The sequence below is a fragment of the Ascidiella aspersa genome, chromosome 8, assembly GCF_963924565.1.
Source record: "Ascidiella aspersa chromosome 8, kaAscAspe10.2, whole genome shotgun sequence".
NCBI classification, from domain to species: Eukaryota; Metazoa; Chordata; class Ascidiacea; order Phlebobranchia; family Ascidiidae; genus Ascidiella; species Ascidiella aspersa.
The window spans coordinates 9403078-9430585 of NC_139454.1; the positions used below are offsets into that span (position 1 = coordinate 9403078).

A 27508-nucleotide genomic window follows, 5' to 3' on the forward strand; every position below is an offset into this window, starting at 1 on the left:
AGAAATCGACTGGCGCTTTTCGCGCCCAAGCGCGCGCCGTTTTCAATCAAATTTTAGCGGGGAGGATGATTTAGGCACATGCTATGTGATTACAGCGCTAAGCGAAAACGCAGAATTTTTGTTGGCATTTTTCGCAATTTGAAGCTTCTCTAGGTTTAAAAAAAATTTTGGGATTTTAAGCTTTTTTTTTTATTTCGGCTTGTAAGGTTTTTTAGTCGTAACCTGTTCTATGTATATTGCGTTTGCAAATTAAATAGTGTGTGGAGAAAACCTGTTGATGTTGTTTTAGTTCAACCGAAATGTTACACAAGAAAAATATTAACTTAAAAAAATTAAAGAAAATTAGAAGTCTGAACTTTTGGGTGTTTCAACCGGCAGATTAATGATAAACAGGAACTAAATAGGTATTAATCAAAGTGATTGTGTTTAAGTTATGCCCTTACAATATTTGTCAAAAGAAACGGCATCTTCGCTCTATTCGATTTCTAACGAAGCTGTTTTTTTATTGTAGGAACATGGAAAGCCAATGGCTTTTTCCCTCGCCACTAACCGGCCTGGATTCGCACGAGATGCCCTTTCAGGGTAAGCTTACTTAAAAAGTGCAAAAATCGCCCGACTACTGCTTTGTTACATTATGGAAGCGATGAAAAAGCGATATTCACTTGTAAATTATTGTGACAATTAATTTGACCTAGCGTGTAAATTTTAATCAACGAGTCAACATATAATTACCTTATACTTATCAGCAATTCTGCTATGTTTCATTTCGGTAAAAATGAAACTTGGCCAATTGGTTTTGCAGATATGCAAATGTTCGTAATGGAGAAAGAAAGACGTCTCACTCAGATGATTACTCAACTGAGTATGTTGAGAAAGCAGCTCCTTTCTTCCAAAGTAAGTTTTTCGCAATTTCTTTCGTTAATCTACATGACAAAGCTGCAAGATTACCTGCAAATCGTCTATTTGCACTTTTTCTGTAGTGTTTTTAAAGATTTGGCTTTGAGTGACCGTCAAAGATCTTTAGGGACCATTACTAGTTCATCAAGTGCCATCTGCTAATTGTATGCTATATACTGTAGTTACAGAAGTTAGCTCATTTTTGAGATACAACAAGTTAAGTCCCAGTCTAGGTCATCAGTTGCCCAAATCACTGATATACGAATACAACAATAAACTATTAAATTTGGTCGTCCAAAAATAAGCAACTAGTCAACTCAAAATCGCAACATGTGGCAATCTAATCGTTGTGCGAGCAATCATTAAGATAAATAGTTTGCATTTACAATGAAGTGTAAAATCAAAATAAAAAATTTCAACCCAAGTTATTTGAACCAGTGGATTAATTTTAAGTCAATTCATTTTTCCGAAAGACTTAAGTCAAGTCAAGTCGCTTTACAACGACAGTGACTTAAGTTCACTTAAGTAAAGTCATTTAGTTAAGTCAATACGACACTGCAATATTCCCCTGTTTTTCAAAGGGCTTCGAAGAGAAGCCGCCAGTGTTGGATATTTTAAATGCAGAGCGACAGAATGATGCTCAAAGAGATCAGCGCGAACAGGTAAATTTAAAAATTATTTGTGTCTTCTCGGTTATTGTTGGTTTGTTTAAAGACGATACTTTATAAAATCTGCTATGTTATATCCTCGGCGTTTTTTTCACCTGAAATAGGATGACGATACACCTTAAAAATTTGGCATTCCTTGTTGCAATTTTTGAACAACGAGTTGTCAAACTTCTTCACGGATTCTTTGTTTGAGACAAGAAGTGCCTTGGTCCTGAAACCTATGATTATGTTGGTGACTTTTAGCCGTCAAAATCTGTATTTTGCCACTATTCACCAAATACGGACGTCCTCGAAATTTACGATTACGAATGCGTGATATTGGCTTTTGTCAGCTGTTATTTATGCTCATGAGCGTCTTCCATCTTTTTTGCAGATCAACAGACAACAGCAGCAACTTGCCGAACAACAGTGGAAGATCTCAAGTCTTCAACAGCAGATTCAGGTAAAAAGAAATACAAACAGCCTGTGTTGTACTTAAACCGAAATGTTTGCCAGCCATTTATTACAAGCTTTCGCCTTATTTCATTGTCCTAAGATTTATGTAAAAACTGTTTAGTTCAGTCACTTTACTACACTTAACATACATTGTTTCATAGTTTAGGCATTTCGTTTTGTCGGAATAAACCTAGCAATACGTACCGGCCAAAAATATATTCGAAATGTAGGCCTTTTTAAAACACAAACACGCCCTGTAATTATAAACCAATTCAAAGCTAATATGCCAAATAACACTTAAATCGTTTCTCCACAAATACACGGGATTTCTCTAAACATGCAATGTACACTCTGCGCAACTATTGATGGAAAAGTGGGTGATTTTTACCTATGTGATCCAGGCACAGCGAAATGCGTTCATTGGGTGGGTACGGTCGTAAAGGAAAATAACTGCACAGACAGACAAAGCCTTTTAGGCACAATAGGCAACGGAGCGATCAAATTGAAGAGGAAACGACTGCAAAGCAATCCAAAATCGCGCAACAATTGTCCAGCAGCTTTAGTTGATTCCAGCGCAGCAGCATGTGGTCGAAATGAAAATTTGTGACAGTTGGAAACGCGAGCAGACCTATTAGAACAGCGATTGATCAGTGAATCTCCCCTTCGTGCATGACTGGATTAAAAAGACCTCTCGTCTGTCCGCAAAACTAAACGGCAAAATAATCGCATTTACCTCCGTATAATCAAATTTATTTCTAAAATTATCATTATCTCTATGCATATGTTTTTCTCCTATCTATGGAAAAATATAGGGCTCCATCAAATGAATTAGCACAAATATAGGTTGTGTTGCTCTAATATATAGTTTGAGCTTCGACAATATCTAGCAAGAAAAGAGTTCGTATTTTGGGGAACCGTTTTCAGCAAACTAAACTAAAGCCTTCTCTATGCGGCCTAATTCATTATTATACTTGAACAAAAAAGTTATAAGGTACGGATATGATTTAAAGTATTATTTTACAGATTCCCGGTATTTACTATTAGAAATCAGCCGTGAGTGTCAAACATAACTATTCGAAACATAGTCTTGAATAACCCTTGTCCGTGAATTACTTTTGGGGGATCCATGAAGAACTAAATGAAATATTAGTGTGACCTATATTTAAGAAGGAATCAATTTTTCAAAGAAAACAGTTAAACTAAAAATATAACGGTTTGCACTGACATTAAGACTCCATTTCACTTTCACATGTTTTGACCGAAATCAACAGACTCATAAAGTCTATTTGTATTGTGACATAAATTTTTGACATCATTTTTTTGGGGGCCTACCGTGGTCCACGCGAGGCAAAAATAAAGTTTAGGGGTCCGCGGTAAAAAAGTTTAAGAACCCCTGTCGTAGAGTATCGACTCTCCAACCGATATCATTAGACAGCACCTAATTCGGCTTACAGCTACGTAAGACTTGCTGATCCTATAACTTGAAACTCAAATTCGCAGCTGATTTCTGACGGCAAGACGAAAGAAGAAAACGAGCAACAGGAAAACAGGGCAAGTCCACCAAACCACGCCAGCGTAACTAAGAGGGGAAAGTCGAAACCTGCTGCAGGTAACATGTTTGCTACCATTGTGGCTAACTTTGGCAGTAAAATCCTTCTAAAAATCTTAAATATAATTTTCGGCTGTCATTCTTTAAATTATCCTTAGAAGTCAATAGTTTACAGTGACACTTTTGATCATAATTTTACACTTTGCAGTCTTCTTTTCTTCTACGGGCCGTGAATCACTTGTGTTCGGTGCATTGTGATAAGCAATAAATAAACTTGGTATTCTATGGGAGGCATTGGCAAATGTTAGAGCTCTTATTTTGCTTTACTTTGTTTTAGGTCACTTTCCGAGCTTGACACCAGCAAGACACCAATCGCCGTTCCAACCTGCAGTAAGTCAAGCAGTGATACAGGGTTGTAGTGACTTAAGTAAATGACTTGACTTACAGTAAGTGCACTTAAGTTACTGTTTTCTAGTGGCTTGACTTGACTTGAGTATTTTGGGCCTAATAACTTGACTTTACTTAAGTCATTTGGACAAACGAAATGACTTGGACTAAGGTCATTGTTTACAGTAACTTGGGTTGAAAATAGGTGTTTTGTTTATGTTTTTAATAACATTTGTCTCAATGTTTTCACGTTAAACGATTTGCTTGCTATATGCTGCGTTTTTGTTCATTTTTATGGAGAAAAGTTAGTCTCAAAGAGGCATCGGCTCAGAACTTCTTTTAGCTATATAACGGTGTGTTTCACAAATTGTGTCGTGTTACATTCGTGTTTTATATTGAAAACGATTTAACGTATGTGCGAGCCATCCATCACGATCATACACTGAAACGGATCGGTAAGCAATTAATAACGCGTTGTTTGATTGCATTCCACTAAGGTCCTTGTTTCTTCATGAAATAACTGAGTTCCTTTCTTATGTTAAGGTCCTTCCAGGCTGTCCGCCAACATTTCCTCAGCTGAACATGAGAGCCAACTGTTCGTCTTGCCAACCAAGCCTTCAGGACTTTGCCAAGCAAATGCTTGCCGCCAACGGTAATTTTTGACACGCGTTTTTAGTAATTACGGATAACATAAATTCGGGTGGAATTACTTGGTAATTTTTCGATGTTGAAATAAAATGCATCGTTTTTGAACTAACGAGAACTATAAGGCGATTATTTTTTAGGTTTTTAAATTTCTAACGACATAAAAAATACGATGCATGAGTTGGCATTTTTAGTGTTATAAAAAAATTATCTAGCCAACTTAAGCTACCACAGGTAACAACATGTTTTCGAATATTGTTTTTTTTTGCGACATGACTACAATAATAACGCAGGCCTATTTATTTTTTTAAAGGAAGTTTGCCCTCCCTTTTTAAAACTTTTGGTTTTCACTTAATTTGGATTTGTTTATTAAATTTGTGCGAGAACTCAACCTTTTAACACTTATTAGGCGAACAGCCATAGCTCATCATACCCTATGTAGAGTTAGTAGAGTTAAACTTGAAAATCTAAACTTTAGATTTTAAAGCCTATATGTTGCTGTTTATTTTCGTTTCACGAAGTAAAGGGAAGATCGCCTTAAACGTTTTTCATAATACCAATGATGCACTAATTTGTCAGGTGGATTCGTCCCCCCTTTGGCCAGCATTATGGGCGGAGATGCTTTTCCTTTAAAACCGAACAACCGTCATCCCGTCACAACTCACAGCCTCGAACAGGCCTATTCGGCTTCAACGGTAATCATAGATCTAATGACTATAGGAGGTCGAATTAAACTTAGAATTGAAATGTATCATTTATAAATTTAAATAGTTTTGATAACGCCGCTCTTCGAATTTGCGGTTCAAACCCTTTTCTGCCTCGAAAACATTTTTTGAACTTTTTATATGAATATACCTCACAAATAGTTTAGGGTTCAGAGTTGAAAAAAAAATTACTTATTAGAGCGGTAAATTCAAAATTCCGTAAAATATTAAGATTATTAATTATTATCAATACGTCAAACAAAGCTAAATCCAAAAGTGTTTAAACCTCTTTGATTGCACATAATAACCGACTGGCGTTCGCAGCAAAAAATATGAAAAATCAATTTGCTTCAATGTCGTGGAGACTCATGTACATTTGATGCTAAAGTCGCGCTTTAAATGTTCACCTTTGGTGTGTGAAGCCAAGACTTACACATGGGAGTAGAGAAATTAAGGGTTTCTACTGGTCGCCGCAAAAAACTATAAGTCAAAAATTGCCGCGTATCTTTGTTGGACCTGCGCGCAACAACAACGAGGCATATTAAAATATAAATAGAGCGGAGTTGTTGCAGGACTACTGCTCAATGGCTTTGGCGTTAGATCCTCGGCACTTAAATAACATAACTCCCCCAGCTTATATTCCAAATGACACGAGAACATAATTAAACCTTACCTGAATGGTGTATGAATTGAAGTGTTTCAACAATCCCTTCAATGGAAATGGGGCAGGGACTTCTCCAGCAGTCATTTTGAAATCAAATATAATTTTACTCTTAATTACTTGGTACCCATTTTCTTTAAAAAACAGTTTTTCGCCGAGAAAAGATTTCGCTAAACACTGAAACTTTTGATATATGGTCTTCTTTTATTAATTTTTGTTTTTTTTCGGTATAGGTATAAAATTGTACGCAGGTTCGACTCTTAACTGAACTAGGTATCCTATCATTACAAAGATATGTTTCGTTTACAGTTTTGTTTTGTTGACTCGCATAATAATATTTTGTGCTAATTTTTTTTAAACCTAATCGATGATATATTTCAGTTCTAACTTTATTCTAATATTGCGGAGAATATTATTATTTATATCTGTTTATTTTTTAATTTCGCACAACAGTATTTTCATTTCAATTTTTAATCGCGATGTGAAGCATTGTAAGCTCGGGGTATCTCTAGGTTTGCTTCGTCCAACCAGGTATAACGACCAAAAGTCATGGCACAGAGAGTCGGGAAAAGTCAGGATACGCGCGCATCTCAAGGACGGTTGTCGGTTTATTAGTGATGCGAAAGCACAGCAGTTGTTGTGGCACGAATTGGACGGGGGCGCGACTGATTTCTCCGGGGGCCGTCACCTTGAACGAAAATAGACGCGCGAGCGATTGTCTGCCGCTTCTGCTGTTCGTTGCTCGGTTGTTCCGCGCGACGTAATACCTTCGACAACTGTCTTACCAGTCTGCGACGGTGCGCGCGGCCATTACTGTTAATTAAGCGACCTTGTTAGATCTCGGCTGCAATTGCGTAGGACCGTTTGCCGCTGCTGTGTGCCACTGATAAAGGTAAAATCGCGGCGCGCTTTAGACTCTGCCGCTTTGTTTTAAGGTGATTTCTCTATAGCCAGTGTGTTAAACGCCATTTATATTTAACAAGGTGCACCGCCACGACGGCCATTCTTGTCCTACTACTTGTCTAGTGGAGACCAAGATATCAAACATTTTTTACTGGTGTTGCACAATCATTTGTATCGTTTTCTAGGAATTTCGGCCAACCGCGCGACGCTTTAAGTTAGGGTTCTTAAATTGTTGGGGTCACTCATCTATATGACAACTTACGTTGAAACACGCGCCCATCTCCGATTAATATTGTTCGTGGCAAAGTCATTGGCCTGTTTGTACACCAGGTTGTTCGGATTATTATAAACAGGGTAAAGAGTGCAAATGACGTCCAAAATGTTAAAGTTTCCTATTATGGCCCTATCGGTCGCCCATACACCCCTTCTCCACCTTTTAAAATACTTCACCAAACCCTACGGGGGGGGGGGGGGGGGGGGCTTGACCCTAGTTTAAGAAACCCTGCTCTACGTGTTGGGCATGTACTGGATCAGTGGCATTAAAACAAGTACAAAACATATTTAACATACAAAATGTAAAAGCTCTTACAGTAACGCATGTGTGCCAAAAGCCTTTAACAAACAAGAAAAGACTGACCAAACGTATTTACGTTTAAATCAGAATAATTTTTTTTTTAATTAATCGCCTAATTATTCTTTTTGGTATGGGGCTTTTGAACATAGCATATAGTCATATCACTGTAAAAATTACTCTTCTAAATTTTCAAATCGACCCCTTGGACAATTAGTACCCCTTGGTTAAAAAAACTGTTTTACCACCGAAATTCGCGAACAATACTCCGCATTCACGCGAAATTGATTTGGGAATTCAAAAAAACGACCTTGTTTTGACCATAACGGGGCACAGGGAGTTGGATGAATCGGTCCGACAAGACGATCTGTTTCTTTCTCCCTTGTTCAGTCGCAAAAAGTACACAGCGGCGTGCCTTCGACTGCTCACAATGCCTGTTCGGGCAAATAGCTACACGCAAAGCGACATGCGCAAAACAACGACGCGTTTGTGTCGCGCGCGGCCGAGGCATGTCGCGTGGGTATGTCGCGCAGTTCGGGAAACACTGAATGGGACCGACGTGCATCCGCCTTTATTTGGTTTGTTCCCCGGCTTTAGGGGCACGAGGCGCATTGTTAGCGCGCCGCGCTGCCTTCAAACCTTGTCGCCATAATGTAGAAATTTTGTCGGCAAATAAAGTGGCATGTAAATCGGCGGAAGGGCCCGCGTGTCACAGCGCACTCGCTGTCTGCTGTTGACAGGCAACTTTCTTTATTCAATGATAAGAATGAATATATATTGTGGGCCATTCATTCGCCGTAGCTTTTGCTTTATGTGTACGATTAGACGGCGAACACTTATTCATAAGCAATCCGGATGAAATGAATGCAGACGGAAACAGGTCGCAGATGTATAAGGGTTGGGGGGTCTGAATCGGCGGGCAATAGCGTTTCTCCATTCTTGTCGATGAATAAAGTGAAATGCAGTCCACGTAAACGGGTACTTGGGACGGCGAAAGGACAGCGCGTTACAAAACCTTTCAATCGCGCTTGGAAATAACGCGCGCGCAAACGGTTTCTTATTGAAAATGCGACAAGGGCGTGATTGGAGGAAATTCCCTGGAAAATGAACTACCGCATCTTGTACCCAACCTAAATGGAACTGTTGCGTGTTGTACAGCACGGTGTCGACAGCTGGCACCTTAAACGTGACGTTTCAAACACAGTGGAGCGGTTCACAAAAATTACAAAAACATTATCGTTCATGCACCCTGTCCGTTTCCAACTAAAACATTCAGAGGCCGGGCTGGATTCGACACAATACTGTGTTGTTTGTTTGGCCTAGTTACTTGACAATCTAGTTGACGGCAACGTTCGTCGAATTCCAAGTAAGTTCGGCAACATTCGCGGAAAAGAAACGGACGAAAGGCGCATTTACAATAGCGAGTGCTGCCTTGTGTTCCAGATTGTCGGTCGACGGGAACTCAGGGTTGTTCAACCTCTGTAATAATAATTTTAAAAATAAAATAGATGCAGAAGAAATCTGGGCCTCCTACTGAGACTGCTATAATCAATTTGCCTTGAAAAGGTCAGCTATGCTATATCAGCTACCAGAATTAAACAAAATTTGCACAAGAGGAACCATTTTTGTCCCTTAATTTAAAAACAAATTAAAAAAAACAATTAAAACTTAACAGCCCAAAGTAAACTGTGAGATAGTAAAAGTATATACTATATTCTTAAAAGGAGCCTCTTTTTAGAGACTGATGATGCCGTGATTGCCGAAATATATTTCTCTTTTATAAACTAGAACCTATAGCGACTGATTTTGACTGAGACAAGAAAGTCTATACCGTTTTGCAATCATTTGAAGTCATTGTCGTCATTAACGTGCATTAGGACGGGGAGATATCTTCATTTTAACATATTAAGTTTGCACAAGGAGCCTCTTATATTTAATTTTCGCATGCTTGGCCAAAATTTTTGGCGTAAATAGTTTATTTTTGAAAAATACAAAAAGTTGCGCGTCACCCTTTACAACCTCTCGAGGCACACCATATGCCGCAACACACAGTTTTAGGATCAGTGCTTCAAAGCAGTGGTTCTCAGCCGGGGTGCCGCGGCGCCCTGGTGTGCCATTTTTAATGCCCAAGGGTGCCGATAGGTATTTGAGAATTTTTAAGAATCTGATTTTTTGCTCAATTGGTAAGCTTCTTGATACAGCTATTTGTATACGATTAGAGATCATCAGGTCAAATTACATTTTCCTACATGTTTTGAGTTGATTGTGTTGTTCCAGTTCCAATTATAGTGACATTTCAATAAAATACTTAACGAAAATTTCAGTCGGGGTGCCGAAAATCTATTTATTATTTTTGAGGTGAACCGTAAGCCATGAAAGGTTGAAATTCATTGCTTTTAAGGCTAAATTAGCCTAAACGAAAACACTTGCAAACAGGTGGCCATGAATAAAAAGCGAAAGTGGCCTGTTTCCGGTAATAATAAACGCGCGTGACGTCACGCGACAATAATCGCCCTGCTGCATGACGTCATTCGTTTGAAACGCGCCGGGCGAATGTCGAATGGCAGACGCGTCGTTAAACAATCGCGCTGGCATCTCGCAACAATGGCCAACGTGCGGCACTTCAAACCGGCCAACCTGGCCAATTTAATAGCGGCCGGCCCCTTTTAGGTTCCAACCCTGATTTCGTCGCTATTTCGCGAGTATCTTGACAAAGAGAGCAGACCTGGACAACCGGACTACTCTATAGTTGGATAGTTTGACGAATTAGAGCAATCAAAGTTTTTTTTTCAGTTTTAAAGTTTTTATCAGTTTGACATGTTACAATCTTGGCGTACGAATCTTTACGATTCATACTTTATCGCAGTTAAATAAATGCGATTTTATTCAAATTGTCTGTAAAGCGATTAATATTTGTAGGCCAGATTTCAGTTGAATTCCCTTTTTTTCGCGAGTTCAGCAATTCAAATTCAAATCTAATTCCTTAAGCTGAAAATCAAAATCAAAAAGTTGTCCAAGTGTGTTTGGAAGCGTCAAGGAGGGTGGAAAAAGTTGGAAAAAGTGTGGCTGACAAAGAGGCCCGTGGCCTATCCGCGCGATCGTGTGAAAACGCGTTTTATCGCCGGGCTGACAATGGCTTTGACAAGTGCCAGATGACAGTCGACGATGTTGCATCCGTTTCACGCCCCACTGTAAACTGGCCACGTCGTTAAAAGTCGATTTTTAATAGAATGCTGAGTTGTGAGGCCTTTTGCTTGTAGAGATGCCATACTGCGATGCTTTATTGTCAGAATACCTAACTAATGTAACTGTTTCTCGACAGTACCACCTAATGTCAACCTAAGGCAATTGCTGTGCACATGCATATGTTGATGCTGTCTGGTATACCGGTACTTAAAAACTTTGACGCTGAGCGCATAATGCAAACGGACCACCGAGCGAATATTCCAGTAACGGCATTAATAAGATGCCGGTGCTGGTACGAGCAATAAACGTTTCATACTAATTTAACTTAAGAGCAAAATTCCGTTGCACTTGTCGTGGTTTCCCTAAATTTAAGAGATATGTCATTTTGCTCTCAGCGAAATAATCTTTCCAGCGTTGGGAAATCCAAAACACCATTGTTTGACATTCCGACGATATAAATTTAAATTAAAAAAAAAATGGCCAAAAACCGCACTTACACTTTCTATTAGGGTGAAGTATAACAACCAGGACCACCATTTTGTAACAAACAGGACCACTATTTCTGAGTGATATATTCGCACATAATAGTATGGACCATTTGTTTTAGGCTTTTGCCACTTGAAAAAGAATGGGAAAGTTCAAAAGCTTACCAATGTTGAAAAACAGGGCTTTCGAAGTGTTGGGCTCTTGAAGAAAACTTATAATCGTGACCCTTGTTTTGATTTGCAGGACGTGCCGATAAATTTGACGAGAAAAGCAACTTCGTCCGTTCCCGCTTGCAATCGTGAACAAATTATTCGACAAGGTCGGTCAAATTGAAGGGTATAACCTTTGATACATAATGTAGGGTTGCCAAAAGTCCAATTTTTTCGAACATGTCTGGCATTTTTGTCGTACACTGTGCGATCAAGTAAAATTTATCTTGGCAAATTCAAAATAGTTGTACCATTGAAATAAAACGTTTGTTGTTTAAAAGCAAATTATAAACAAATAATACACTATTGGTGCCTCTATAAGTGGTTATCCAACCTGTCATGAATATGCCCGGGTTTTTGCTTTTTTTAATGGCAACCCTGACATAAGGCTAAATATTTGCAATAAAAATTTAAAAAAACATTGCGCACACTTGATGACTTAGCACTTGTCACTTCAAGCCATTATGCACCATACATAAAACAATTTTTCTTGGTCGGGTAATTTTCTCAAACATACGTAGATATTCCTACATCCAACGAATAAACCTCTGTCTCTAGATTGGTCTTCTGTATTAAGTTTAACTTTGAGAGGTTGCGTGAACGTATTATAGTAAGCGACTAGTTTGACGACATTTGGTTGTAAGAAAAGACCAGGTTAAAAGACAATCTTGTTGTTGCAGATAATGTAGACCTACAGAGGCCGGACAAGTTCAAGCCAAGGCCATTTGTTCACCGAGAACAGGTTTGCAAATTCTTCGATTTTTTAAGGATTTTCCAAACTTGTTAAGCCCTGTATAGTAAAAAAAAATTTTTTAGAATGTAAATCGCATTTTTGCCAAAGGTAGTTCGGTGACTTCACTAATAGATACTTAGCCATTTTCGTATTTAAAAACTTAAAACAAGTGACACTGTTGAAAAATTGTATTGCACTGTTCCAGGGCTTCTGTACAACCGTACTTCAAGATGTCAAAATTGCAATAATAACGGTAAAAACAAGCAAAAAAATCCACAAGCGCACTAATTAAAGGCCAATTTCATTTCAATAAAAACTTTCAGAGAAGTAAACATTGGCGCCTCCAGCGGCTCTAGTTCCAAAACATCTTGTACTTGGAATGTCTTTGATACATTTATTACGCTCATGTTGAAAAGCTTGTCGTACCACTGAAACAGGTTGTTACTGAACAATATACACGGCTTTGTATTTGTGGACAAACATAGCTTAACGATCATAAGAAATTTAAATGTACTTTTTGTGTACGGCCTGTTGTTAGCTACAATGTAGCAGTATAGGGATATCGCCACTGGCTGGTTACCTCATTATATTAGATATTACCTTTTTTATTTTTAGGATCAGGGATCCATCCTATGTAAAAGAGTCAACGGCTACAATCATAGAGACAAGAAAGGTAAAGGGGTTTTACATTGTCAAACCAGAAAAGTATTGCCGTAAAACGCCCGAAAAAACATAGACAAGGGTTGTAATGCGTAAAACTAAAAAAAAATACGTAAATGTTGATTGTTTAAAGTTTGTTTATCATAATACCAAAATGTTAACCGCTAAAATTACGTTAAGATGTAGCTTAAGTTAATCATCTGTTTTTCTTGTGTCGAATGTAGACATGGAAGTGACTCGTAGCTCACACGGCCACATCAAGAGGCCTATGAACGCGTTCATGGTTTGGGCCAAAGACGAGCGAAGAAAGATCCTACAAGCGTTTCCCGACATGCACAACTCGAATATCAGCAAAATTCTGGGTAATTTTATCTGGAATAAATACCAAAGTTCATAGAAAATTAGGTAGCATAGTTTCCGAACATTTGAATTATAATCGTCACCTATTTAACAACGGACTTGGGATTTTGTTTTTGAATTGTATAACGGGTTGGTTCTGCAATTTGTTTACTCGTGTTGTACAAAGGCACCTATATTTATACTTAGGACATGCATATTTAATGAAGTAAATATTGCAGATTAAAAAAAATTATAATTTGTAAATATTGGCAATTAAAAACGTAGACTGCATGAAGTGTTCGAATCTTGTTTGAAGATCTGTGAACACCTGCTTTTCTTGTTTTATTCCGTCAAAAGATCCCAAATCAATAAACTGCCTCTCAAGGAAATTAGCTAACATGAGTTATGAACAGTTAAGGGGGCGCTCAGGCGCTCAAGTTACTAATTTAACAATCACTACGGAAAATACTTTTTTAGAGAAAAGTTATTTTTGTCGCTTTTCGGACATGCTAGCGTATAAATAAGGACACTCCATTTTAATTACATTGTATATTATATACCATTACGTCGCAATTAAGACCAAACAAATAAATGTATTTTTTCTGCGAAGGCGCCAAGTGGAAGGAGATGTCAGCACTTGAGAAGCAGCCTTTCTACGAAGAACAAGCTCGCCTCAGCAAGTTGCACCTGGAGAAATACCCGGACTACAAGTACAAGCCGCGACCCAAGCGAACGTGCATTGTCGACGGCAAGAAACTGCGCATATCCGAGTACAAGGTAAATGTACACCCACGCTTTATAGCTGGTATGTCCTAGAATTGGATTTTTCATGCACATTAGTAACATTTGTACTCGTCATATATTAGATTCATCGCTACTGATTTGATAGCAAACTAATTTGTGCATGTTAGTAAAGGTCTGTGGCTATCGCATCGTTTTGACAATATAAGATAACTAAGTTCTGTATCCCCTACGGAGGATGTATCACCGCAATGCGTCCGCGCAAATAAAGTCAATTCAACGTTGTCAAACGTTTAGCCAAGGTTTGTGGCCAGCGCATCGTTTCTCAAGAAAAAAAATTGACAACATAAGATAACTAAGTTCTGGGACATAAGATAACTAAGTAGTTCAATGACGTTAACTCGAAAATTTGTCATACGTTCTGCAAGAATATTATTTAAAGTTCAATTAAGTATTTCACCCTTGGCAACGGAACAAAAGCGGCAATTTACAAGTGTTTTTTAGGCTCTGATGCGCATGAGACGCAACGGTGTTTGCAACTACGATCCTCCCGCCAGCCTTCCGTACTTTTCCAAGACAAACGACTCGACTACTGGCGTTTCGTATGGCTCACCAGAAAACCTGTCCTCGCCCGAAAAGGTGCGCTGCAACTGCAGTATTTTAGTAATTTGCATAATAACTCAAGTTTCGGCAAGTCGTTTGCAAGACAAAAAATTATCCTATTGGCATGCCATTTGCAACCAATCGCAAGTCTATAATCCAGTCCAAGTCAATTTAAGAGTAACTTAATTCCTATTGTCGAAGCATTGATATCGGAAATCAACATTAAACTTATGAATATATGGTAAACGCGTTCCATTTTGACAACTGTTTTATCTTACACACATCAAAAACCGAACGACATAGAAACTTAACATTTATTACATTCAACAATTGGTTTAAGCATCTCAATTTTACTACAATGTAATCAATCGAAGCACGTTGTTATGAGTGATGTCTTGGCGAAATGACTAATCCTATTCAAACCATTTAAGAACATTGACAAGTCATTACAACGACTGTAAAACGATCTTGTTGGTGGTATTGTTTTTCAGTGCTGTACAAGTAAACTAATTGGTAAAATGATTAGGTTGTTTTCAAAGCTTCCTATACACCAGTGGTTTTCAAAACGTGGAGTTGTGAGATTGTTTGAAGGTTTCGGCAAAGCACTTTGCAACTCTTAACAGATCACTTTATTTACCCGCGGATCCCTTTTATTTTAATTAATTTTAATTATAGTACATCATTTGACAGCTTCCGTACATTAAATTTAGTTTGTATGAGTACAAGGTTTGAAATGATTAAGTAATTATTTTACCATGCTTTTTTTATTATTTTTTAATGGTCCAAAATAAACAAAAAAATTATAAATATATATATTATCTGTGTGAGTGTTTCTTTGGTCTTAACGAAACAATGCCTTCAAATTAATTATTTTTTCAGGCTCATACCCCACCCAGCGACCTTAGTTTTGCTTCGAACGAGTAGATGTTTACGCCTTCAAGCTGCCTTACGATAGCCTGTGCATTCATACCTTCTCTGTGCCACTGCCCCCTTCTGAATGCTACATATTTTTGCCATCATAGTACTTTTTTGTTGTTGAAAATCATCTTTTCGTGCCAATGTTCCATAGCTGCTGTGCTAGTTTGTGTGTGCGTTTGACTGCTGATAATAAACTTCTAATTGCTGCTGTTTTGAGTCTGATGCGAATATTGGCAAATTATTAACCATATTGAATAAAGATAAAGAGATTGATAAAAAAGGAAAATTAATTGTAGAAGCACTGACCTACGCCCCATATTTTTGTTATATTTATGACACAGCAAACAAGCGAAACTGACAAATGTAAATCAAAGCGAAGCTTTTATGTACCGGTAGGCCTAAGTCTCTGTGTTTTGGGAGCAGACATAAGCAAATTAGCCTACACAAAATTCTTAGATGTAACATATAGCCTACTTGAAGTATTTTTAATAAAACACTAAAATTAGAAGGCTGCGGCTGGAAAAAGGCTAATAGCCTACTAAGAATGACACCTTTGGCCATGCAAAATTGATATGTTTACATAGATAGAGACAGGCTGCGCACTCAGCACTTTAGAATGACCACTACAAGTCCCCAGTTCGACGTGCGATTGCATAGCGGCAAGCAGTCCTGTAAATAAGCCATTTCGAAATGACATGGGTTCAGGTCAAGTATTTTATAAAGATAACAAGTCAAGACCCAGGCAAGTCAGCAAAGTCATCTGCAAGTCAAATCAAAGATATAAAAATAAAAAAGTGTTAAACTTGCCTGATTATAAAAATAACAAAAAACAACATAGTCTACAGCAGTGCTCCGCAATATGTTTCAACTTGCGGCACACCAACAAAGCTAACAAGTTTGGCGGCACACCTGTGACGATATATATTTCGATCGACAATAAACATTATCATCAAATATCAATGGCAGCCTGGTGAAGATGGGGAGATTAAAAAACACCTGTTGGATATTTATACTCCTTACATTTGAATCAGTTATAAACACTATTTAGAAGCTTGACTTCCGGTGATTGATGGTAACGGCTTGAAACAGATTAAATATTAAAGAAAGTTCTAAAATACACACCTGAATAATATCTTAAAGTCAAAATGCCAGCCTTTTTCTTTATAAGATCTACAATCTTTTGTTAATTGTACTAATTAATAAAAAGTATCCTTAAAAAAATGAAGTAGCCTAAAACACCTTCGGAAACGTCACGGCACACCTGGCATGGTCAAGCGGTACACCAGTTGCGGAGCACTGGCCTATAGCAATCTAAACCTTTTACGTGCAAAACTTTAGATAAATGGCACAGTTTTATAATGAAATGTTAAATTAAAACAGTTAATTTGAACCCAATTAAGTTGTTTGAAGTATTGATTTAAGTAAGTCATTTGTTTAAAAGACGTCGAGTCAAATCATTGACTTTAGTCAACACCGATAGCAAGACTGATAAGGCCACTTACTGTAAATAATGGTAGGCCTATATGTGGAACAGCATAGGGTAAAGTATTTCCCCTTATGTGTGAGTGTGCATTCTACATATCTGTTTAGTTGAAGCTGGACTCGCAGCTCTTTATTTTCTAGATCGGAGTCAGACTGAAAATGTTTCAAAACCAATTTCGCAACCCTGTTTAGGGGGAACGATTGTGGAAAAAGCTATGGAAAATAAGTCAGGCGTCATTTAAAATTGATTAATTTACGGTTTACGCGGAAAAAACACAAAATATGTTTTAGGGAAAAATTAATTATTTTAAACGAGACCATAGAGTAGATAGAATAGCAGGACATAAATAGTATATACAAAACCTGTTAATTAGTTTTTAGCTTAGATAACCATTTGTTTAAAACAGACCTGGGCAAAATAAGGCCCGCGGGCCGCATCCGGCCCGCCAAACAGTTTCATCCGGCCCGCGGCTTATTTCCCTTAAAATACATATACTGTAGGTTAATCGAAAACAAGGGGTGAGTTTCTACATGTTTTGTTGTATCACACTTTTATCAGGGACGGATCTAGTCATGACCTTGCCAAAATCGATTTTTAGCCTGTTTTAAATACTAAAACGGAATTTTGTTTCGCGCTTTGCGAATCTCTTCTGTCTTTCTCGTATCTTACACGCGGCAACGTTACAGACAAATAGCGTCCTTTGCACAGTGGCACTCTCTCCAGCGAAAGTTTAACAAACTTACCCTAACATTTATATATTTTTGCGCGTCGAAACTATTCCGTCGACCATTGTATAGCGCAAGTAATACAACCGGTAACTAAAAGCTTTCAAAAGCAATTTTTTTTATACGAAGTTTTTCGTATTTTAATCTTAACTTTTGGGTCAACGCGCCACAACTTGATAAACGCCAATATATCAAGCAATGTACATTTTTTATCTGTGCTCCATGCTTTCACGTCCCAAATTAAAGTTTGCATTTTAAAACAAACAGAATCCAAATTTTTTCGAGCTTCGCGCGATTTCTAAATTCGACTTAAATTGTACATTTATGCACAACTCCAAACGTAATAATAAGTAAGTTAGCTTATTTGCTTTATTCCGTCAGAGTAGACGTCAATTTGCGTGTATTTCAGATTCATTTTTGACCCGGCCCGCCACACCATTTTAGGTTTCTCATGCGGCCCGCGGTTAAAAATAATTGCCCACCCCTGGTTTAAAACCATCTAAAAATTAACATTTGGTCGTTATGCTCAATTCGCATCATCGCCAACTTGGTTTTGATTTTAATGGAGTGGAAATTTGCGGCATTAACAGCTAGAAACAATCGTTTTAGCACGCATGAGTAAGCGCGTCAGCAACAAAACCAAACAAACTTTTCAATTTACTTTGCTTGTAAAGGTAAAACAACCACACCTCGTCCGAATTGGCGCGCTGAGATCACAGTGTAATATCTACCACGTGCGTGAAAGTTTGTGAGATAAAACATGTGAACACTGTAAAAAATGGACACTCTAAGAAACGTACGAGACGAATTAGAGGATTTGGAACGCCGAAATCTCATTTCGACCAAGTCCATTAAGGTCTGGCTGCTTTTGCTGGGCATAACGACCGGGCTGTTTTCCTACACTTGGAACAAGGTTTTTTCGTCGGCTGGCTTTGAGCACTTTCCCCCTTCGATGCTACCAAACGGGAATACGAATGATCGAATGTATTTCACCAGCGAGGCAGAAGCCCGGATTTACAGCTTACGCGAAATCAACTTGGTGATTTTGGCCAACCCGCCAACCGACAAGGTGCGTTGCTTTGCAAGTTTGATAAAAAATCTTTGAATCCTTAAATTGAATAAAACTTTTAGGTCTTAAAACAAGTTCAAAATTTATTAAATTCTTTGTGGGTGCAGCTTAATTATGTATTAAGAAAGTGCCGTGGTTAGTAGTAAACTAATTTTTCACTATTATTTATCGTTCAGACTATTTTGCATTTATACTGCATTGCATTCAAATTATATTTAAAGTGATCTAATTTTAGCATTTTAAAATCCCGTAATTTTTCTCTGAAAAATTGTGGAATTTGTTGCTTTAAATGCATGTCCTGTAGCACAGCATCCTCACAAAATAAGGGTGTGTACAACCTTCCTATCAACGGCATAAAATAATATTATGTTTTTGAGAGTTCAAGAAAACATGATATATTTCACCTGTGTGAACGTTATATACACACAGTTTTTCCTTATGTTTTTAAATTAGGCCACACGCAGCCAGTTTGCTTAAATTTGTAGCAAGTGTACAACCAATTTTTTTTTCGAGTTGGCATAAAACACTTTAGATGTGCACAAAACTTTGATTGCACTGAAGCTGCTTTTTGAAGTTTCGTGAAATACAAACTTATTCTACATCATGATCATGAAATAATTTTTAATTTGCTTTTTTAGGACAGTGATATGACACAGGCAGCGGCAGATGCAATTCTCACCATGAAATCAGCTGTGATGTTCTCTAAAAAGGTTCTACACTTCCACATTTTCACCAATGACCAAACCTACCATTATTTTATTCAGGAACTAGACAGGTGGCCTAACACAGTTCGTCACCGGGTGTCTTTCAAATTTCATGCAGTGCTCTACACAGAAGCGATGTACAATGTTCACATGACTAATGGAGCCCCGCTTTTATTTGTTCCCCACATCTTGAAAGGTGTTGACCGCATTTTGTATGTTGAGTCTGGTGGAATCTTTTTGGCTTCCTTAGATGAACTTTGGATGACGCTGAAAGATTTCTCAAAAGATCAGGTCATTGCACTTCTTCCAAGCAGTTCAGAAACTCAGTGCCAAAAATCCAGCAGGAAAAATCACATTCACAAAGTTTTTTCTGCTTCTGCAGTATTATGGGATTTTAATCGACTAAAATCAGCTGTATTTTCTGTCCCGGTTAAGTTTGCCAAAAGCAAATCAATGGGCGACTCTTTTAATCTGGAGACTGATAAATTTATTTTTGAACAAATGACATGGAACCCACATGTTGTGTTGTTTGTAGCAAACCTATTTGCAGGTCAATTGCAATTAAATGAAGAGGACATTTTAAATGTAATTGCCATGTTTAATCCAAGCAAAGTACACCAGCTTCACTGGCAGTGGAATATTGACAATACTTTCTGTAAAAAGTTGATGAATAACTGGTCAGAATATTCATATAGCTTGCATAAGAAGGCCAATTTAGTATTTGCCAATACTTTTAATTCTCATTCGTTTATAAAAAACATGACAAACAAAACCGTTGCATCCCAGTTTGCCGCTCAAAACAGCAAGAACTTTGACCTGAATCTCACTGTTTTTGACTTGTGTTTTCCACCCAATCAGTGATTTTGTAAAGCGGTTTCATTTGCTTGTATATGTCATATCGCTTTCACTATATCTGTACTTATGCAATCCAAACTTTTTTTGCACTATTTTTTAGGCCCGAGTAAATGATTTTTCATTTCAAATGGGGTGTTAGCATGATTTAAATTACTTTTGACTAGTTAGCTCTTTATACTAGAAAAGACGAAGCAGCTCAGAATGGCACATAATTCATGATGCTGAACAAATTAGGAATTTTATTGGAAATGCTGAACAGGACCGCGACCTCAATGGCGCAACAAACAAAACTCTTTAAAATGCAAAAAAGTTATGCTGAACAAAACACACAGCATTATGAAAAATACAGCTAAAATCATTCACCCTTCTGTCTGGCAATAGGTCAGATTAAGCCTCCTTTACCTTTACCTTGTAAAAACAAGCGTTATACAGAAAGCAGTACTAAACGGCAGTATACAAAAAATCTCTTTCTGCCAACGGCATGAATAGTGTTTTAGGAAGTCGATCAGTCGATTCTTAACAATTCAACCTCAAATGTGAGTGTGGCATTTGGTGGAATCCTAGAACACAGAGCATGGTGATTTAGGAAATTAGGTAATTTTAATAGATTAGAACAGTATTCCTCTAATAAAAACAAAAAAAAAGGAATTTCCAAGGGTAAAATTAAAACAAAGGGCATACTTGCAGTCTGGTCTTCCTGGTTTTCCATAAGCCCATTCTGGTTCAATTATTATTTCTGCAGTCTCACCCACACTCATGGTAAGAAGAGCTTGATCCCACTAAAAAATATTTTTTAAGTAGCTTTTTTATATAAACTGTGGCTACCAGGCATAGTCATAATAATAAAAAAACAGCTCTTCTGGTAATCATATTTCCTTACCAATGTTTGGGCAACTTAAGCAAGTCGGCTTCGTCAGGGTGAATGACACTGAACACAAAGGAAAAAATGTGGGAACAAAACAACAATAAAAACAATTAGCGTACCACCATGAACATCAAAACAGACGTAAAGCTCTCGGCATGCTACAAGCATTTGTTGAAGGACTAGAGGCAAAACATTTTGCCAATTGTTTTCTTATCGCTTCATTTCACATTTTTTCCTTTGTTTTTTCTATATTATATTGTACGAGCGTTCGGTGTCATTTACCTTGACAAAGTCGACTTGCATAGATTACCGAACGTTGGTAAAGAATTACAAGTAGCTTATATGTTTACCTTTTATACCATTGTTATAACATATATGTGGAAGGAATAAAAGTATTACTTTGTATAATGGTTCTATTAAACAAAATAATAAGATGTACAGAAGATATTTATTTCAATATTTATTCATTACAAATAAGTATTAATTGTACAGTTTAGAAACATCTCTTAAAATATGTCTATTACCCCTTTAATAACATGACCTTTTCCGACATTAAAAGCAAATGGCTGATTTTTCTTCTTCTTGGAGCCTGAAAGTACAATACTTATTAATAAAAAAATATATAAATAAGAGGAAGGCAAACACAATTGTACATTATTTCCTACCTGCCTTTACGCTGAAATTCAACACTTATGTGTAATTTTCATTTATTCTTCCAAACTCTAATTTGTTTTACTTATCTTGGGATTCTTATCATTGAGAAAAATATTTTTTGGGGGGCATTTGTGTACGCCTTGTAATACTATTTTTCATCTTGCCTAATATTTAAACTAGCACGTTTTATAGCAAAATGTCTTTGCTTATCAAAAAACATAAAAAAATGTTTTCCACGAGCCAAGCCCGTCACTACTTTCACAATAACAAGTGTCGCACCAACCTTGCTGACAACTGTCGAAAACGTTTCCATCCTCTGTTTTTCCAATGTAATAACAAGAGACCTTATCACCAGCCTTTGGAAAATTAGTCTTGTCGCCCTTCTTCTTGACAAATTTTTTGAACTTAGGTGGGCCGACTTCTGCTGCAACCGGTGTCTTACAAACTTTAATCTGCTTGACTGCAGTGGTTACTTGCTCAATGGCAACGTCATATTCACTCCCTTTAAATGCCTTAATACATAAATAGAAGCGGTTATTTTCCTCCATGTCGTAAGCAGGGCTGGGGAGCCAGAGCCGGAGCCATTGTTATTATTTTTGTGGAGCTGGAGCCATTTTCAATTTGTGGTGCTAAAGCTAAGAAATTATATTTTGTTCTATCTCCAACGTTAGTTAGCCAAAAGCAATATTTAAAACTTGCCATTGAATAAGTGACTGGTGGCACCGGAGCTGAAGCCGGAGTCATTGGGTGTGTGTTCGATGGCTCCGGAGCCGGAGCCATTTAGTAATTGCCTGATGGCTCCGGAGCTGGATCCGGAGCTAATGCTATTTTACGGTGGCTCCCCAGCCCTGGTCGTAAGTAGTACGCATATATTATTAAAGGGACATATCATATGATTAAAGCAAAACGAAAAGGTTGAAAATGTTATGATTTTTAATCTACAATGATGGGTTTACTTGTTTTGCAAAACTCTATCGAACTACAAAGCTAACAAACAATTCTTGCCTGTTTCTCAAACATTTCATTGTAAGCAGATATAAGATGATCTTTCTTTGACGTCTTTACAACATTTTTTAATGATCCCATTAGTTTTTGTTGATGAAGAAACTGTTGGACAGTCAAAACATAAATTAGGCATGGTCAAGTAAAAACAGTGTATGGTTTTAGAAATACAACAACAAAATATACAGAGTTTTGAAAATAGTACTAAACAGCAATGTCAAAAAAAAATAATAATAACAATTTTGGTATAAACAGTAGCCTCATATTTAAATGGCATAACTTTGGTCTATCTCTATTGTTGTTTCTATCTCTAATCGATAGAAATAAAATTTAATTCAACACTCCTACATTTGGGGCAGCGGTTTCTTGCAGAAACTGGATGATTTCCTTCTTTGAAAGATCATCACCTTGCATTTCTTTATCAGACCACTTTCTTTCCACGGTAGCCATATTGCTAATTGATCACTTAACTAACAAGAATAGAAACAAAATTACACATAACAGTGACAGACATGCAGGTATGCTCCAACAAAATAATTAAGCACAATATAACTTACAGAACAACAATGGAACTGTCATATCAAAGAAGCAGCAATCTAGTTTTACTAAAATTAAAGATATAGATTACAGATACAGTGATACTGACATAAAATATGTACTTCTTATTTATGGTATCAATAGCCAACAACTTTTTAATTTGTAACATTTTGTCAATATAATAAAAAAGCTAATTACAGAACTATATACTGTATGTAACATACAAACTAACCATGCTGCTATTGCATTGTATAAATTATTATAATAGGTACAAAAATTGCAACTTTGTTTTAATTTGCAATAAATTAGCTAACAGGCATGCCTGTTGGTAAATATATGTATGGTAATTGCCTATTGTATTAAATTAAATTTTTGCAAGTAAACAAACTTTTAAAAGTGTACTAATTTGATGGCAAACAACCACCAGGAAAGAGTTTTAATGTTTCTGTGGTTTGTAAATTTTCTGGTTGAAGCTTTAAAATCGCTTGCCAGTTGTGGGCCGCAAGACGAAACAAGTCGACTTTTTCACAATTTCTCAGTTCTCCAAGTGGCACATAGAATTCCCCTTGAGTACCGTTTGATTCATCAACAGCATTGTTTTTCTTCTTTTCTTCCTGCTGATGCAAAAAAGAAGAGTAGCAGTTATCCAACTCTTCCCTAAAAAAGTTTGAATCAATAAAGGCAGCCATATCGCTAAAATCCTCTGATTTCATGACTGAGATGAAGTGCACAAAAGTGCAGCACAACTGTTCATGCAGCCTCTCTCTAAACCGGAACTCTCCAAACTCAATTGCTTCATCCTTAAGTTTTTGCCAGGAAGCTGTTATACATTTGCACAGGGATGAAAGCTTGTCGCCATAGCAGGATCTAGCCCTAGGGCAACTCAATGCAGCAGCAGCTTTTATTCGAACTTTATAGTTTTTCGACGTGGCAACAGCACTGCCCAGCGCATCATACATTTCATCAGACCATTCGCTTTCTCCGACTGGCAGGCTTTCGTTGTTCAAGAAGTTTCCGCAAGCTAGACACGCATTCCACCTAACTTTCATCAAGGGATCTTTGCGAAGCCCAGATATAATGGCATCGATAGCTTTCAACATGAGTGCTTTCAGTCTGTCAGAAGAAGCATGTGATTTGTCACAGAAACGCAACAAGTTTCCCAAAGCTCGCATGATGTTGAATCTAACTTTGTCCTTGTTATCATAAGAGGCAATTGCAGTTTCGAAAAGTTGCTCTATTAGTTTTAATCTGAATTGTTCCTTGAGCTCCTTATCTCTTGTGCTGATTATAATGGCGTCGGTTAGGTTCCCAAAAGACCATGCGGCATTGCACTGTACACTTTTAACTGAGTCTTTCATCAGCCCGACAATGCACCTGGCAACATCTTCAATAAAGGCAATGTCTTTGCGCAGTTCTGGATACATAATGAAGACAGCAAGAGAGCGAACCGATGCAGACCGAACAAGATAGCTGTCGTCACCAGTACATCCAAGCAAAAAGGTTTGGCAAAACAGCTGTAAACCACGTGGCAGCTTTGCAAAAACATTTGGTCCAACAGTGGCAAGGCAGTCACAAATTTGGCTAATGATTGAAGGTTCTCTGTTGTTTTGAGTGACTGTTTGAATAGCCTTGGACAAAATGTCCTGCCAAAATTCAATATTTTCAGTCGTTCCGTCAGCTTGTTTTAATAGACTGCTTCCCAAAACCTCTAGCAACTTTAAAGAGTGAAAGTTCACAGAAGTATTCTCATAGGAAATGCTGTTCTTAAAAACCTGCTTCAAGTCTTTTATGTAGATTCTGGCAACAACAAAGTAAGGCTTAGACAAAGCAGTAAGAGCCTGCAAAGAAGATACACGAAGTGATAGTGGAAAATCTTTAGAAAAATCCAGCAACCCAATAAAATGCTCCAACAGCTCACTTTTGGTGATATTTTCTATTTTCACTGTACTCAAAGGTGTAGTGAGATTGCTTGACGAACCGGTATTTTTGCAATCTGTGATTGCCCATGCAATTTCAGCAAAAGCAGGGTCGTGTCCACACATTGCAATGAATATATTTGAGGCAGCAATTTGAATGTCGGTGTCTTGTGTGCTCTTCAGAAACCTCTGAGTTACTGAACACATTGCGCTAATTAAATACTTATGTAACTTTGAGTATGGAGTGTTTGCAGCCACAACTGCAAGGGTCTTTAAGATATGCACTTGCACCACCGCTGACCTTTCTTTAGGTAGAGCACCTATCAGGTTGTCGTGTATTAAATGGATTAAGGATGTAACTAATCCTGAAAAAGTTACAAATGAGGTTGAGGTTGTCTCTTGACAAACAAGCAAGAGAAAACCTTTACTGCCTTCCAACAGCGCACAAAGCACAGAAAGAGCTGCTACCCTCGCCTTTGGTGCTGGGTCTCTGGTAATGCATGAAAGCAAGGATTGGTTGGACCGTGATGGGTCATCTATAAATGCACTCCAGTAGCCATACATCACATGTCTGCTTGTCTTGTTGATCACTAAATACAAATTGCCGAAAGAAATCTGACGGATCTTAAGAGCAAACGAATGCAGTCGCGAGCTTTGGTTAGCCTCAGAATCGGATAACTCGGACTCTGAACTTGTGGGAAACATCGGAAAACCTGATGTAGAAGGGGCAATTGATGCCGCTGGACCACTTGGAATTAAGGTTTGAATGGGCGCCTGTTGTTTTAAACTTTTAGGGTTTGGATCAGAACTAGCAGCATTGGTGACTTTATTTCCTTGACTAGTTTTGTTGCTGTGCTTGCTACGGTTTTTCTTTTTTTTCTTTACAGATCGATTGGACAGGTTTGGTTGTAAATTAAAACTTTCTGGAATTGGAACCGGATGCAAAACAGAAGGCAACTCGGTAGCTCTCAAGGGAAGCCCAAACATCATGTGCTTTCGAATAACAGCCAAAAGTGGCCCAATGATTTCCACGTGGACACCATTACTGTGCTCGATAGCATGTTGTATTCCCCGGTGGGCAGCATACACCAGTTTGAATTGTGTCACCTCGACAATGACGTTAACAGCTTGGAGAACTGTGACAAATATTCGAAGACAGGAAAAGGCAAATTCTTCCGGCAGTTGCTCACGACTGTCAGAGGACAGGCACATTCCGGACAAACAGTGGACATAGACTCTTCTCATTTCCACAGGTGCGCTTGCAACAATGTTCAGGTCACTTTCCAAATCAAGCAGCCACTTGATTGTTTCTGGAATGATGTAAGCACCGTTGCCATATACAACAGCTGAAATAGCACCGAGAAGTAAGCAAATTGTATTGGAATCCCCCTGAGCGTACACATCACGCCACATGTCCATGAGTCCGTGTAAAATCACATTGACAGATAGGCTGCACACAATTATTTCCTGCTTGTCTGCAATATTTGCAATGAACTGCAGAGCCGGGCAGATGTCAAACATGTCAGTTTGAAACTCTTTCATCATGTTGAGAAAGTGGACAATCATATCGGTGCAGGTCCATTTGTTGAGGAACGGAATCTTGATGCGATAGTTCATTAAATTGAGTTGCGCAATGATTTCCTGAGCTCGCTTATATCCACCAGATTTTGCATTTGTTTGCAACAGTTCAACGTAGCAGCTTTCAAATGTTACACTGTCTTCCATCTTACTTTTTGTTTCCCAGATCTTTTAAATTTTATCAAAATTATAGTCTTTCACCTTGACCATTGATGGACAAGATGTGCGTTAATAAAATTTTTTAGTTAGAATGAAGTATATAGTATGCCTATCTGGAAAGTATTGTAAAAAACATAAAATAAATCGCATTAATCTAAATATATTCACATTTAATAATTTGCCACATATATTGCTATTCAAGAATGTATGATTTCAGACAGCTCAACATGCCATGCAACTTAGGTCAAAAGTACCAGAAGCTACACAGCACCAAAGCGCTAGCACAAAAACGATAAAGTAAAAATAAACGTATTTACGACCAAAATTTTGAAAAAAAAATTATACCACAATACTAATACTGGCCTATACTTTCTGAATATAAAAAAAAAATATAAAAATTATGAAAAATATTAATATTCAATATTAATATTCGTCATAAATGACAAGATGAAAAAATTTCCGCACCGTTTAATTAACAAATTGTTGTAGACCTTGATTGCACCTTTCCAGTGATACCACACTCGATGCCACTAGTATGGGGCATAAGGGTTTAAATCGACGATAACCGATATTAATATTCATAACATATCGCGATAATTTTTAAACGTCTGTAGCATCCTCAATTCGAGATGGAATCGAACGAAATTTCGCCACGGCGCTTTAGAC

At 37.7% G+C, this 27508-nt stretch overlaps 5 protein-coding genes across 5 annotated transcripts; 3 read left to right on the plus strand and 2 right to left on the minus strand.

Annotated features, from left to right (window-relative positions):
- The first annotated feature begins 515 nt into the window (after positions 1-515).
- Positions 516-12751, plus strand: LOC146135980 (uncharacterized). Its single transcript, XM_083396117.1, has 11 exons — positions 516-582; positions 803-894; positions 1479-1559; positions 1939-2007; positions 3501-3609; positions 3887-3939; positions 4480-4588; positions 5161-5276; positions 11336-11411; positions 11982-12043; positions 12650-12751. The coding sequence occupies exons 1-11, from the start codon at positions 516-518 to the stop codon at positions 12749-12751; spliced, it is 936 nt and encodes a 311-aa protein (XP_083252243.1).
- Positions 11030-15497, plus strand: LOC146135981 (transcription factor SOX-5-like). Its single transcript, XM_083395836.1, has 7 exons — positions 11030-11411; positions 11982-12043; positions 12650-12707; positions 12919-13056; positions 13644-13810; positions 14279-14413; positions 15257-15497. The coding sequence occupies exons 4-7, from the start codon at positions 12921-12923 to the stop codon at positions 15299-15301; spliced, it is 483 nt and encodes a 160-aa protein (XP_083251962.1). The 5' UTR covers positions 11030-11411; positions 11982-12043; positions 12650-12707; positions 12919-12920; the 3' UTR covers positions 15302-15497.
- Positions 15498-18136: 2639 nt separating this feature from the next.
- On the plus strand, positions 18137-20523 carry LOC146135982 (glucoside xylosyltransferase 2-like). The gene is made up of 2 exons (XM_083396359.1): positions 18137-18572; positions 19211-20523. The coding sequence occupies exons 1-2, from the start codon at positions 18282-18284 to the stop codon at positions 20135-20137; spliced, it is 1218 nt and encodes a 405-aa protein (XP_083252485.1). The 5' UTR covers positions 18137-18281; the 3' UTR covers positions 20138-20523.
- A 19-nt stretch (positions 20524-20542) lies between these two features.
- On the minus strand, positions 20543-23124 carry LOC146135983 (peptidyl-prolyl cis-trans isomerase FKBP3-like). The gene is made up of 6 exons (XM_083396361.1): positions 23001-23124; positions 22656-22757; positions 21934-22162; positions 21521-21585; positions 20813-20910; positions 20543-20691 (listed from the first exon to the last, which is right to left on the minus strand). The coding sequence occupies exons 1-6, from the start codon at positions 23100-23102 to the stop codon at positions 20637-20639; spliced, it is 651 nt and encodes a 216-aa protein (XP_083252487.1). The 5' UTR covers positions 23103-23124; the 3' UTR covers positions 20543-20636.
- Positions 23125-23528: 404 nt separating this feature from the next.
- On the minus strand, positions 23529-26926 carry LOC146135984 (HEAT repeat-containing protein 6-like). Its single transcript, XM_083396360.1, has one exon. The coding sequence runs from the start codon at positions 26828-26830 to the stop codon at positions 23591-23593; it is 3240 nt and encodes a 1079-aa protein (XP_083252486.1). The 5' UTR covers positions 26831-26926; the 3' UTR covers positions 23529-23590.
- Positions 26927-27508: the final 582 nt, after the last annotated feature.

What these genes read in the sequence shown, in the direction of transcription:
- LOC146135981 (XM_083395836.1), top strand. Translation starts at nt 12,921, where the DNA reads ATGGAAGTGACTCGTAGCTCACACGGCCACATCAAGAGGCCTATGAAC. An exon ending in GAATATCAGCAAAATTCTGG is followed by an intron (nt 13,057 to 13,643) that starts GTAATTTTATCT and finishes TTTTCTGCGAAG; the next exon opens with GCGCCAAGTGGAAGGAGATG. An exon ending in TGCGCATATCCGAGTACAAG is followed by an intron (nt 13,811 to 14,278) that starts GTAAATGTACAC and finishes AGTGTTTTTTAG; the next exon opens with GCTCTGATGCGCATGAGACG.
- LOC146135984 (XM_083396360.1), bottom strand. Translation starts at nt 26,830, where the DNA reads ATGGAAGACAGTGTAACATTTGAAAGCTGCTACGTTGAACTGTTGCAA.
- LOC146135980 (XM_083396117.1), top strand. Translation starts at nt 516, where the DNA reads ATGGAAAGCCAATGGCTTTTTCCCTCGCCACTAACCGGCCTGGATTCG. An exon ending in AGCAGCTCCTTTCTTCCAAA is followed by an intron (nt 895 to 1,478) that starts GTAAGTTTTTCG and finishes TGTTTTTCAAAG; the next exon opens with GGCTTCGAAGAGAAGCCGCC. An exon ending in GTCTTCAACAGCAGATTCAG is followed by an intron (nt 2,008 to 3,500) that starts GTAAAAAGAAAT and finishes TCAAATTCGCAG; the next exon opens with CTGATTTCTGACGGCAAGAC.
- LOC146135982 (XM_083396359.1), top strand. Translation starts at nt 18,282, where the DNA reads ATGGACACTCTAAGAAACGTACGAGACGAATTAGAGGATTTGGAACGC. An exon ending in CCAACCCGCCAACCGACAAG is followed by an intron (nt 18,573 to 19,210) that starts GTGCGTTGCTTT and finishes TTGCTTTTTTAG; the next exon opens with GACAGTGATATGACACAGGC.
- LOC146135983 (XM_083396361.1), bottom strand. Translation starts at nt 23,102, where the DNA reads ATGGCTACCGTGGAAAGAAAGTGGTCTGATAAAGAAATGCAAGGTGAT. An exon ending in ATGAAATGTTTGAGAAACAG is followed by an intron (nt 22,163 to 22,655) that starts GCAAGAATTGTT and finishes TTATGTATTAAG; the next exon opens with GCATTTAAAGGGAGTGAATA. An exon ending in AAGGTCATGTTATTAAAGGG is followed by an intron (nt 20,911 to 21,520) that starts GTAATAGACATA and finishes AATATTTTTTAG; the next exon opens with TGGGATCAAGCTCTTCTTAC.